The sequence below is a fragment of the Sciurus vulgaris genome, assembly GCF_902686455.1.
Source record: "Sciurus vulgaris genome assembly, chromosome: 14".
NCBI lineage: Eukaryota > Metazoa > Chordata > Mammalia > Rodentia > Sciuridae > Sciurus > Sciurus vulgaris.
This window is the reverse complement of record NC_136475.1, coordinates 59,262,831-59,275,552: the sequence shown is the minus strand read 5'-3', so window position 1 is coordinate 59,275,552 and position 12,722 is coordinate 59,262,831. Positions and strand designations below refer to the sequence as shown.

Sequence of the window (12,722 nt, the reverse complement as noted above, 5' to 3'; positions counted from 1 at the left end):
CTCCAGCCCTCACCCCTACTTGGCAGCTCTGCAGTGTTTCTATAATGGGCTGCTCTCTGGCTTTTGTTGGCAAAGTGTTCTAGATGCTTGGGGCAAGTTCTGGAGAGTTTTTACGGTGCTTCCAGTTGGAATACTCTAGGGGCATACTTTTGCTCCATTTGGCCCAATTCTGGGTCCTTCAAGGGTGGGGTCCTTGAGCATAGTCAGGACTGAGTGGAAGGATGCTGCTCCTCAGCTGGCTTTGCCCAGGGGTAGTGGCAGATCATTCCTGGGAATGAGGAGATGGGCGGGAGGAGCATCCAGGTACCCCTCTTGTCTTAGTCTTTGATGGCCTGGCAGCTGCGCTGTCTATTTCTCCTCCTCTCCCCTCGCCACTCACCTAAACCTTCCTAACAGGAACAGCTCTCATTAAAGCCAACACCACAGGCTTGCTCAGGAGGCAGCTGTGCCCCTGGAACTGAGCATGACCCTGGAGATAACCTAGTGGATTTGTGGTCTGCTTCCATGCAGCAATTAGCTGGGTAGCTGTCCAGTCTCTGACAGGTTTTGTGGAGGCAGAGGCTCAGTTTAGGAGAGACCAGACAGTCCCTTGCTTCAAAAGGGCTGAACACAAACACTGTGAAGACAGCAGTGCCCACTGACTCAGCAATTTCACTGCTGGAAACTCATTCCAAGGAGGAACTACAGAAAGAAAAGCCATATGCATAAAGATGATCACTGTGGCATTTCTCAAAATAGCCCTACACTGGGAACCACCCAGCTACCCAGCAACAGGGGCAGTGAATTACAGAACATAGACTAGATGGAATATTATGCACCCACTAAAATCAGCATGTGAAGGCCACATGGAAACATGGAACCAACATTGATAAAATTTTATAAAAAGGGAAGCAGTTCAGCTTAGCTCCCTTTCTTTTCCCTAAATAAAGGCATGACAAGGAATTGTAGGGGAACCTGAGAAATGAAAAGAGTTGTGTTAGGGCAGTAGAATTATAAGTGACTTGTTCTCTGGTTCACTTAAGTAATTATTGAGTGTTTACTATGTGCTGGGTGCTGAGGATGAGGCAGTGAATGGAAATGCACTCCATCTCCAGCTTCAAATGCAATGTTTTTTCCTAAATATCCTTCAAATCTGTCACAGTATCACTCTTTCAATTAAAAAAAATTTTTTAGGGCTGGGGATATAGCTCAGTTGGTTGAGTGCTTGCCTCTCAAGCACAAGGCCCTGGGTTCAAATCCCCAGTACCGCCAAAAAAAAAAAAAAAAAAAAAAAAATTAAAAACTACTTAACAAGAGAAATAAGTGAGGAAATGTGCTTCCTCCTTCTGGGTAAGGTATTTCATTCCAGGTATCAGAGCCATCTCCAGCTGGGTTACATACATGTTAGAAGAAACCCAAAGGTCTATGTGGTAGTGACATTTCAGTCTTACAATGTTTTAGTTTCCTCTGCAGCAAAAACAGTTTTTTCCCCTTAAACCCATGTTAAAAAAAAAAAAAAAAAAAAAAAAAAAAAGGAAAAAGTTAGGACTTGTTACTAATCTCGTGGTTGAATAATTAAGTGTGCCTAATTCTGAAAGTAGCAAGCTAAATTATGCAGTGCCAAAAGCGACAACTCTCATACCTCCACCATCCCGTCTATACCAGCGTGGTTTTAGCTTTACAGCTGAAAAGCATTGCCAGAAAACCTAATAAAAGGAAGCAAAAATATTTCTGTTTCTATCAAGCTGCCATTTGAGAAAGACTTTAAAATATGTTCTTCCCTATGTGTAAATCTGACAGCAGATGCATAATTAAAACCCCAGTGGAGAGCTTCTTTTTAATCTTTTCAAAGTAAACCAATAAAACATCCTTTAGGATGTGAAATGATGGATTCATACTCTTTGGATGGTTCTGAATATCTCTGAGCTGGAGTGATACCTTCAAGAACATAGTCGAGAACTAGAAGAATGCAAGCCACCGTCTTCATCTTTAGTTCACCGTACTCGCAAAAGATGCAGATAATGACATGCCAAAGGCCACACATTCATCTGCAATGACTTATGCTTGTCTTGGATGTTTGTTAAATGGAGGAATGAATGAATGGATTCATTCACATTAAAACAAACTTCATTTCAAGCCCCCAGGAATATGTCACATAGCACAAGTGGGAGAAATAATTACCCAGGATTTCAGTTCTATGTAAGCAATCAGTATGAATAATTTAGACCATGAAATGGATTTTTAATCTTGCTTGAATTACTCAGATTGACTTGTTCTCTCTCTCTCTCTCTCTCTCTCTCTCTCTCTCTCTCTTTTTGGTACTAGGGATTGAACTGAGGGGCACTTTGTCACCAGCCCTTTTTATTTTTTGAGATACAATCTTCCTAAGCTGCTTATGGCCTTGCTAAATTGCTGAGGCTGGCCTTGAACTTATGATCCTCCTGCCTCAGCCCCTCTGGGTTGTACCACCAGGCCCAGCCCCACAGAGCTTTCTAATCTGTCTAACCTGTAAAGTCAGAGGCTGTGGCTTGGTCTGTAGTCCCAGTTACTTGGAAGGCTAAGGCAATAGGATTACTAGTTCAAGGCCAGCCTGGGCAAGTTAGCCAAATCTTGCTTTTAAAAAAAAAATCTCTTTCTGACCCATAAGATTTGTGTGATCCAGTTTTCTCTGGATTAATCAGTGGCTGGTCTGACCAACAGAAGAGTCCCTACCCTAGAGTCAGGCACACAGACACAAACATATTCATATTAAATACTCCAGTCTCAATAATGTTCCCACTGGGCTGGGGTTGTGGCTCAGTGGTAGAACGCTTGCCTCACATGTGTGAGGCACTGAGTTAATTCTTAGCACCACATGAAAATAAATTAAAAAAATAATAATAAAGGTCCATTACCAACTAAAAAAAATGTTAAAAAAAAGAATGTTTCCACTAATTGTATGCATGAAATTGATGGACTACACAATGAATAATTTGAATTCTGGACCTAGGTAACACCCTCATTAACTGTGTGACCTTAGACATGTCCCTTTACATTGTGCCACATGGGCTTAGACCAAAAGTGCCTTTACTCTAATCATCTTTAGTGAGGACGTTAACATAAGCTACCAACCCACAGTCCATGTTGGACTATGCTTTAACCTTTCCCATATAAAGTAAGCTTTAGCCTTCTACACTATGGCTCTGGGCCTGACTCATACAACACAATGCATTTATGGAATGAATGAAGGTTTTCTATACTAAAGACTTGATGAATACTTTAGTGGGGTCTATACAACACACAAAAAATAAATTTCCTGTATTGATTAGGCAATATAAATGGTTGAACCAAATCATTTTGGCCCCCTGAATTCTACATTGCTTCATGAACCACACATACTGTGATATTCATTGATCAAATGAAACAAAGTATTAGCTAATTTTCCTTTTTACTGGACGAAGTGGCAGATAGAGAATCCTAACTGCCCATTTGGACTGTGAATTCGTAAAAAGATCAGTAATAATAATGTATCTGAAGACTTGGACATTTAAGGGAAGGGAAAGGAACTATGTAAGCAGAAGAGAAACTCACATATGTAGCTTTAATTAAACTCATCCAGGGCTGGGTGTAGCTTAGTGGTAGAGCACTTTCCTAGGGTGTGCAAGGTCCTGGGTTTAATCCCCAGCACTGGCGGGGAAAAAGATCTCATCCAAGTGCATTTTGCAAAGAGAATGTTGAAATGAAATCATGCTAAACAGATATTCAGTGGAACTTATCTGACTGACTGAAGTGATCAATTGAAACCACTACCCAAGAATGTCACAGTAGGTGGACAACTGGCATAGACCCTACTACTTGTGCGGCTGTGTTGGTCTCCCTGTAGAGGGCTAGTTCAATCCTGAGCGGTTCAGAGGCTGGTTTGAATGTTTCCCTGCAGATTTTGGAAGCAATGTGCTTGGTCATTCATAACGCAGCCACATGCTTCAGTGTAGCCCTCCTACACTGCTTGCCTACATCTCAAAACACAAATCAAAAAAGAGAACATTGTTCCTTTCCACTTGAGGAAAGAATAGCCAATTTTGCCAGTAGATTAAAGGCTGCATGGAACAAATTTCTAACACAGTGACTTGATTTTGTGCACAGAACTGAGAGAAGCTTAGAAGCCATGGCTGAACTCCGAATCACTCCGAATCAGAGGGGCTGTGAATGGAAGATTGATGGGAAATCATCAGAGAGGTACACAGACCATGGGTCACGGGCCACTCTCTTTGCATTGACTCAAATCCATATGGGAAGAGGACACTGCCAATAGCTTCCCCTTTAGCCTGTAGGTTCCATTAGGAAGCTAGAACATGACACTGGGGAAAAGATGCTGTGACCACCCAACATGTTCACAGGTGTGTCTTTGGGTGGAAGAAAGCAAAAGGGTGTGTTTATAAGAGGAAAAGCACAAGTCAACGAGCTATGAAAGCATGATGTCATACTCCAGGGCTAAGCATCTTTAGTACTTTAAAAGCACTTAAAAAAAAACTCTAGTTGCTATAGCAACTTGATGCAGCTCTTAAAAGGGGATTTTTTGAGGGGGTCATTTTTTTTTATCTTCAATCACCATAACAACATGATATAGCTTTTAAAAGGTATTTTTATCCAATTTGTGTATGCTTTGGACCCTGGCCATATTTGCCTTTTCTATTTAAAATAATCAAATCAAGCATGACACATGAAAAAAATCATTGAAGACAAGGAAGCCTTACACAGACTTTACATATACACTCAGAGAGGTAATTCTTGCTGCTCATATCCTGCATGTGGATGCACCCTCTCTCCCTGCCTCCAAGCAGCCATGCACTTGACTTCCACTGATCAATTAGTCCAAGCCCCCCTGCTCTTAGCTGGCATACCAAACCACCCCAGAACCCACCCAAGGAAGGTATGTCCATGAACCCACTCATTTCTCAGGCTCAGTAAATAACAGCCCCCTCCTCCAAAACTGCACCACCAGGAGGCAGTGCCTTGGAGTGATAGTGTGACCAGCCATGGGCCTTCTCCCTCCCATGGACTCAAACAGGAGCTGGTGGCTCACACACCAAGTCTTGCCAAAGTGAAAAGCTTGTATTTCTTCTACACTCTATACAGGGAATCAGTGGGGATGAGGGGTTGTGTTTCCCACAATGCCCAAGGAAAGGAGTGGGGTGGAGAAAGTGAAGCAGGCATGGGGCAAAGAGGTGGAGCAGGCAGCAGTGGTGACTCCAGAATCTCTCTCCAGGAGGAGCTCAGAGCTGCAATCTAGCTAAACAGGCAGGAATGGAGGCTCACGGCAGTATCTACACATTTTTCATAAGGCTGAGAAAACATGAACTATTTACGCTGAAAGTGGCAAGAAGGGTTAATGAAAAGTTCAGGGGAATCGTCCCGGCTCCTGGCTACCCACTTGGCGCCACTACCGGCTGGAAAAAGTGGTGAGGGGAAAAAAGAAAAGAAAAAAAATTGGAGGAGAGGCTGGGGGTGTGGGAAGGAGAAAACCAAGAAGGGAGGGGAGTGCAGAACCAAAGTCCTGGCCTCTGACTAACGGGCTTTTCACTGTGTGGGGGTGGGGAGTGTAAACTGCAGAAGTGGATGGGAAAAAGATCCAGGGAAAGTTATTCTGGGCCAGGGGTCACCCTCCACAGGGTAGAAGCCGCTTAAAGGAGAACAAGAGGTAAAGGAAGAGAGTGAGAAATAAGAGGAAATGAAAACGCTGAGAGTGAAGGGAAAAAGGTGTTTATAAAATATCTGGGTGAGGACACTGAGGTCCGGGGTGGTGTGGGAAATAGTAAGGTACCGGTGGCACTTAACACATGATCTCACAAATTCTCTTATTGAGGAGAAAATTGAGACGCCGAGATTAGGATATGGAGCCTGCAAGTGCTAAAGCTCAGGCGACCCGGGTCTGCCTGGCGTCTGAGTGAGGCTCTCCCCATTCAGCAACACTGCCAAGAGAGTCACCGCTGGGTGAACACCAAAGATGGGCCGTTCGGCCACCTTATGCACCGACTAGGTAAGAAGAGAGAGGGATAGGAGAAGGGCAATGGGCGGAAAGGAGAAGGCGAGACAAAAGTAGGCAATGGGGCATTAGAAGGGAAGGGAGGAGTCGCGGACAGAGCCGCTGAAAAGTGGAAAGGTCAGCAAGTGAAAGGCGCTCAGAAGAAGCGCGCGGGGCGCGCCGCTCACCTATGGTCGACACCACGGTGCCCACGAAGTAGAAGGCGCCCGGGAAGTCCCAGCGCGGGCGCAGCGCGTCGGCTCGGACACCCGCGGCCAGGGCCGCCTCGTAGTGCCGGAGGAAGGCGCGCAGCTCTGGTTCCGCCACGCCGTGCGCCGCGCTGAAGTTGCGCAGCGTGGCGCCCCAGCGCGCCCGCGCCTCCGCTTCGCCAGGGCTCTCCAGCGCGGAGAAGACTGTGGCGCCCGCTACCAGGTATAGGCCGATGAGCGCCGCCAGCAGCACGAAGCGACCGGTGTCCTCGTTGAGGTGCGAACGGCGGCAGCAGCAGCAGCAGCAGGAGGGGCGCGGCAGGCGGCGGCGACAGCGACGGGGAGGGGGTCGGGGGCTGCGGGAGGACATGGTCCGGAGCTCAGCCCCGGGGCCGGGGCGGCGCTTGGAGCCCGGGCCGCGACATCCCCCCCGCAGGAACAGAAGCGCGAGGATGGTGGCCAGGGGTCGGGGGCAGCCGCAGAGCCCCTTTGCAGCGTTCCCAGATTCCGGACGGCCGGGCGCCTCCGCCTTCTCCCGGGCGCTCAGGCCACGCACGGGTTCCGCGGCCCAGCGGGCGCCAGGACTGGGGCGCTCCTTTCCGCGCCCCGACGCCTCACCGGCTCCCGCGGCTCCTTACCCGCCGCCCCCTGGGCGCGGGACTCCGCTGCTAGGCCCCTGCCGCCCTGTGGCCGGCGTCCGCGGGGCCCCGGGCCTCATACTCCTCTCCAGACAGGCCGCGGACTGTGCGCCGGGCGGGCGGTGGAGCTTGGGTGCCTAGGACTGGGACGCGGTCGCAGGGCGCGGAAATAGCCCCCAGGGGCGTCCCATGAGGCTTTCTGGATTCGGTGGCTCCTAGGCGCAGGCTGCGCGGGCAGTTCTGCTCCGGCCCCCGGGGCTGCGCTGGCGGCGACGGCTTCCGAGCCTCAGAGCTGAGCGGAGTCCGGGAAAGCGCTCCCTTCCCAGCTCCAGCCGAAGAGCCGCCCGGCAAGGAGAGGCGGAGTCACTGGAGCCCGGGGCGGGGTGTTGGGGAGGGGTGGGTATGGAAGGGAGGGAGGGGTGGAGAGATGAGCCTCTGGGACATCTCCGGGTCGTTCTGGTGGCACCAATGCGGGACACCGGAGCAGGTGTCCGACTGCGGTGCTTCTTACCACCCCGCTAGGGAACCACGTCCTATCCCTCCCTGCCTTTCGGCTTCGAAATCTCTCCCTTATCTCAAACCATCGAGAAACTTTGCTCAACTTGATATTGCTTTGAGGTCTCAGAGGCTGGGGGCTCACGAAGTGAATCCCAGATACTGGGTTCTTGGGCTCCGGTCCGAAGTTTACGTTTCCTTCTCTCACTCCTTTGCCCTGGATCCAGCCGCAGCGCCAGGACTCAGAGGAGTCTTTTGGGGGAAATGACACTGCTTAGGAAGAAGGTTGAGGCAGTCACGGGGCTCCGAGCGGCCGGGGAACGAGGGTATTTGCTCCCCCTTCCGACCCGGCGGTCGGCCGGCGTCAGCACCGCGGACAGCGCATCGTTGCCGCAGCCGCTGGGCGGGCAGCATCAGTGCTGCGGGGGCCGGCTGAGGCGGGCTGGGCGGCTCGCCCCCGCTGCGCCTTGTTCCCCGAATCCTCCTTGTTTTTCTTTTACCTCCCATATGTCCCCTATCCCGAGGCAGGTGCGGTCGCCAAAGCAGAGTGCTGACAGGGTGGAGACGCTGCGGAACAGAGACGAAGGAGGAGTCAGGCGCGGATGGGGGACTGAGGGTTACCAGAGCCGGAGACGCACAGGCCCGGCGGGCTGCAGGGTCTCCTCTCGCTACCCCAGCTTACCAACCCCTCCAGCCCGGGGTGGGAGAGCGTGGATATGACCCTGGCTGCCGTAGAGGGGTAAAGAAGATTAGGAGAAGCTAGCTTGAGGCTCCCCCGCGGCTGGTGCGGGCAAGGGTGTGCTGTGGAGCGCCCGGGGGAAAAAGGTCGCCCCCTCCGCTCCACCGCGGCGGGGAAAGACAGCGGGCGTTTGGCTGTGCCTGGGGCTCCTCTCCGACACAAGTTGACTTGGCTGGGTCCACAAAGTTCTGAGAGAGGAACGCCCTTGCTGCAGGCGGAAAACCATCCTCTTTGAGTACCTTTCTGCCCTCTCCCGCCCTTGTTCGGGCAGTGGATAGAAGTGAAGACCTGATGATGATACAAAACAGATTAAAAAATAAAGACAAAAATAAAGATAACGGTGGGGATAGGGCTTAGCTATTCCAAGTGGATGAACTGTGGCAAAATTCAGAGCTGCCCCTGCCCCAGTCCCAATCCGAAGCCGTCTGAACATCACAGGAAAACTCAAAGTTAAGGTCCACTCAGTCGTGGTCACAGCATCAGTTCCCTATGGATCAAGGTGCTCATTGTGGTCTCTGAATAAGTTTCCAGCACTGACTGAGCATTTTCCAGCCTTGAAATTAGGGTCTTGTGCCTGATCCTTCACCAGAGGCAGATTAAGGTGGGCTGGAGCCTGAGGTGGTGGGAAAATTCAGAGGTCTCTGACTTGGGATGTGTATTATGCCAAGCAGGGGCATTGGAGACTTGGATCTTCCCAGAAATGCTGCTCCAGTGCTTGGATGGAGCCGACTGCGTTCTCCTCTGTGTTAGTGCAGATGCCCACCACCACCGTATTTAGAGCTGAACTTCCTGGCCCTGGATGACATGGGGCTAGTTTTGCAGTGATCTTTTTAGGATGGGGCAGGGAAGCCCTTGTGTGAGGAGGAGAAATCTGAGCCCACTCCTCTATTTCTGTAGTCCAGTGGGAGCCTTATATACACACAAATTATTGTCATTACGGACCTTTATTTATTTAGTGGTGCTAGGGATTGAACCCAGGGTCTTGTGCACGTGAGGCAAGCACTCTACTAACTGATCTATATCCCCAGCCCCATGGTTATTGTCAACAGCTTTCTTCCAAGCATTTGCCTCCCCTGGGCTCTCCACAGCAGTGCCCTAGGTCTTGTCCCACACAGGTCCTGTTCCTTCCCCCTAGTCCCTCACACATACTATCCCAGTGGGCAGTGAGGACAGACTAACCATGAACCTCTGGGACTGAATTCCACTTGGCTGAAAGAAGCCCTGTGAGGTATCGCATCAAGAGTTGACCCTTGAGCCTCCAGATACAGCTGAAGGGCATTGTCAGACCTCTGAAAGGCTGTTCTTGCCCCAGCTCCCAGATCAGGGACACTGCTTTGCTGCAGTGTTCTGGGACCAGCTTCTTGCCCAGTTGGCAAAGGGCCTGCCTGTCCTCAAATTTGTTATTCTAACTTGATTAAGAGCAAACCCCTGGCATAAATTTCAACTCTGAATGACCTAATCAATTTATGTAATAGGGAAATGATGAGTACCTGCACATAGACCTGGTTCCTTTAGGGAACTAGCCCCATAATGAATGTGATTTTTACCCACTGGATCAATATTTAAGCCATTGACTGCTGGATGGCTATCCTCAAAACATTTACTTCTTCCCTGAAATGCTACAACAGTCTTCTAAGGGTAGAGCTAGCTAGTGTAGATGTCTCCTCACGTAGGTCCATTCTGCTGCACCAGCCAGTCATTGCTGTGATCATACCTATCTGATTTGAAAATGTGTCTCAAGTCTCTAAACCAGTCTCCAGTGGTTCCCCCAAACTCTAGAGGCTGCCATTCAAAGCCCTTAATGACATGATTCCCAACAAATCATTCCTACTATAACAAAATTAGAGACTGCTTTTGCTATAGAATACTAACTCTTCACTTAGACTTACAGATGCCCAATGAATAACTAAAATTTTTATTAGCTCCTCTAATACAGGATGAAAGGATAAAAGCTTGGAATCTCTGCCTTCATTTTGCATTTGTTCTCTTTGCTACCTTAAACTTTGGGTCAGATTTCTGCTTACTTCTATAGGTAGACAAATTATTCATTTAAGGAGTGTTTGTAAAGCTGGTAATCCTCATCATGGTTGAAGACACTAAGATAAGAGTAACTAAGATGTTCCCAAGATATTTTTTATATTCTCAAGATTTGAAGGCATAGCATAATCAATAGAGTATCAGCTGCCAACTTTTATATCTTGTACCAGACATCTGTAATGGTGTTTGCAAGTCTCCAGTCAGGGCCTTAATGCTGAAGGAACGAACTGAATCTTGCCCTTCTGACCTGTTTCTTCTCAGAGTCATTCTCTCCTATAGTCACCTTGGATTCTAACACAACAGATGTGATTGGTAAACATCCCATGACAGGAGTTGAAACCACACCCAACGCTGTTTGAAGAGGTGTCCTGTGAGCCTGTGTGCCTTTGACCTGCAACAGCCACACTTCTGGATGTCCATGACTTCTGCACTGCTGTCCAGTCTTACACAAATAGCTCCCATGGAACCCTAATTCTTTTTTCTTTGGTTCCTGGAATTGAACCCAGGAGCATTAGCCACTTAGTCACATCCCCAGTCCTTTAGAGATGGTCTGACTAAGTTGTCCAGGCTGGCCTGGAATTGCTGCAGTCCCCCCTTGGTCTCTCCTGAGTCTCTGGGGATTACAGGCTTGAGCCACCATGCCCAGCCTAGTGTAAGCTAATTCTTCAGATCAAAATAAGACTACCATGTTAGGAGTGGGACGGGTAGAGAAAATTCTGGTCTTATGTACCCTACTCTGCTCCGCCACTAAACAGGCAGGCTGGGATGAAAAGGGAGCCTGGTTTCCTCTAGAGGCTGTGACTCCTAACTCTAGCCTATTTTCTATATGCCTAATTTCTAGTGGCCAATGGTTTTGACATTAATGTTTCCAATTTGGGAAATTTTCAATCCTAACTCTTCAACTACAAAGGGAATTCTGGATTTTTATAGACTTTAGATGTTCTCTGGGTTCCCGTGTGCCTTCAATCCTGTTACCAGTGAGTCCCCAGAGGGGACTGAGAATGCAGGGCCTTGCCGGAGCTTAAGCATTGCTGAGATCTGCATGGGAAGATGGCTCTCTGCAATAGATACCCTCCAACCTCAACCAAGCAGTTGGCATTACAGGCATGCGCTACAACCCAGGTCGACGATATGTTTAATAAACTGTTTTCTTGAGAAAAAAACAAAAAAACAAGAAACACCCAAACCAGGTGTGGTGGCACATGCCTGTAATCCCAGTGGCTTAGGAGACTGAGGCAGGAAGATAGCAGGGTCAAAGGCAGCCTCAGCAACTTAGCAAGGCCCTAAGCAACTTAGTGAGACCTTATCTCAAAATAAAAAATAAAATAGGGTTGGGGATGTAGCTCCATAATAAAATATCCTTGGGTTAAATCCCTGGTCCCAAACAAACAACAACAACCAAAAAAGATGCCCAGGCAGCAACAAGTTTCTTACCACTGACAAGGCTCTGCTTGACCATCTGGAAACAATGATCAATCAGACCAGTTTCACCACGATTACTAGACTGTGCATACTTCTCCCCCATCCCAACTTTTTTTTTAAATTTATTTTTATTGTAAACAAATGGGATACATGTTGTTTCTGTTTGTACAGGAGTAACAGCATACCATTAGCATAATCATACATTTACATAGGGTAATGATGTTTGATTCATTCTGTTATTTTTTCCTTCTCCCCCACCCCTCCCACCCCTCTTTTCCCACTATACAGTCCCTCCTTCCTCCATTCTTGCACCCCTCCCACCCCCCATTATGTGTCATCATCCGCTTATCAGTGAGATCATTCGTCCTTTGGATTTTTGAGATTGGCTTATCTCAGCATGATATTCTCCAATTTCATCCATTTACCTGCAAATGCCATAATTTTATTATTCTTTATAGCTGAGTAATATTCCATTGTATATATATATATATATATATATATATATACATTGTGTATATGATATATATATATATCACAGTTTCTTTATCCATTCATCAATTGAAGGATATCTAGGTTGGTTCCACAGTCTGGCTACTGTGAATTGAGCAGCTATGAACATTGATGTGGCTATATCTCTGTAGTATGGTGATTTTAAGTCCTTTGGGTATAGGCCGAGGAGTGGGATAGCTGGGTCAAATGGTAGGTCCATTCCAAGTTTTCTAAGGAATCTCCACACTGCTTTCCAGAGTGGCTGCACTAATTTGCAGTCCCACCAGCAATGTATGAGTGTACCTTTTTCCCCACATCCTCGCCAACACCTATTGTTGCTTGTATTCTTGATAATCACCATTCTAATTGGGGTGAGATGGAATCTTAGGGTAGTTTTGATTTGCATTTCTCTTATCATTAAAGATGGTGAACATTTTTTCATATGTTTGTTGATTGCATGTAGATCTTCTGTGAAGTGTCTGTTCATATCCTTAGCTCATTTGTTGATTGGGTTATTTGTATTCTTGGTGTAGAGTTTTTTGAGTTCTTTATATATTCTGGAAATTAGTGCTCTATCTGAAGTATGAGTGGCAAAGATATTCTCCCACTCTGTAGGCTCTCTTTTTGCATTCCTGATAGTTTCCTTTGCTGAGAGAAAGCTATTTAGTTTGAATCTGTCCCCGTAATTGATTCTTGCTTTTATTTCTTGTGCT

The 12,722-nt window shown here is 47.7% G+C and overlaps 1 protein-coding gene across 1 annotated transcript in view; it reads right to left on the bottom strand.

Annotated features, from left to right (window-relative positions):
• The window catches only part of KCNK12 (potassium two pore domain channel subfamily K member 12), a 52,847-nt gene extending 45,653 nt beyond the window's left edge, over nt 1–7,194 (bottom strand). Inside the window, exon 1 of the mRNA XM_079111634.1 lies at nt 6,169–7,194. Within this exon, the coding sequence (XP_078967760.1) occupies nt 6,169–6,559 (391 nt within the window). The 5' untranslated portion in view covers nt 6,560–7,194. The remainder of the gene's footprint in view (nt 1–6,168) is intronic.
• Between the last annotated feature and the right edge of the window lie 5,528 nt (nt 7,195–12,722).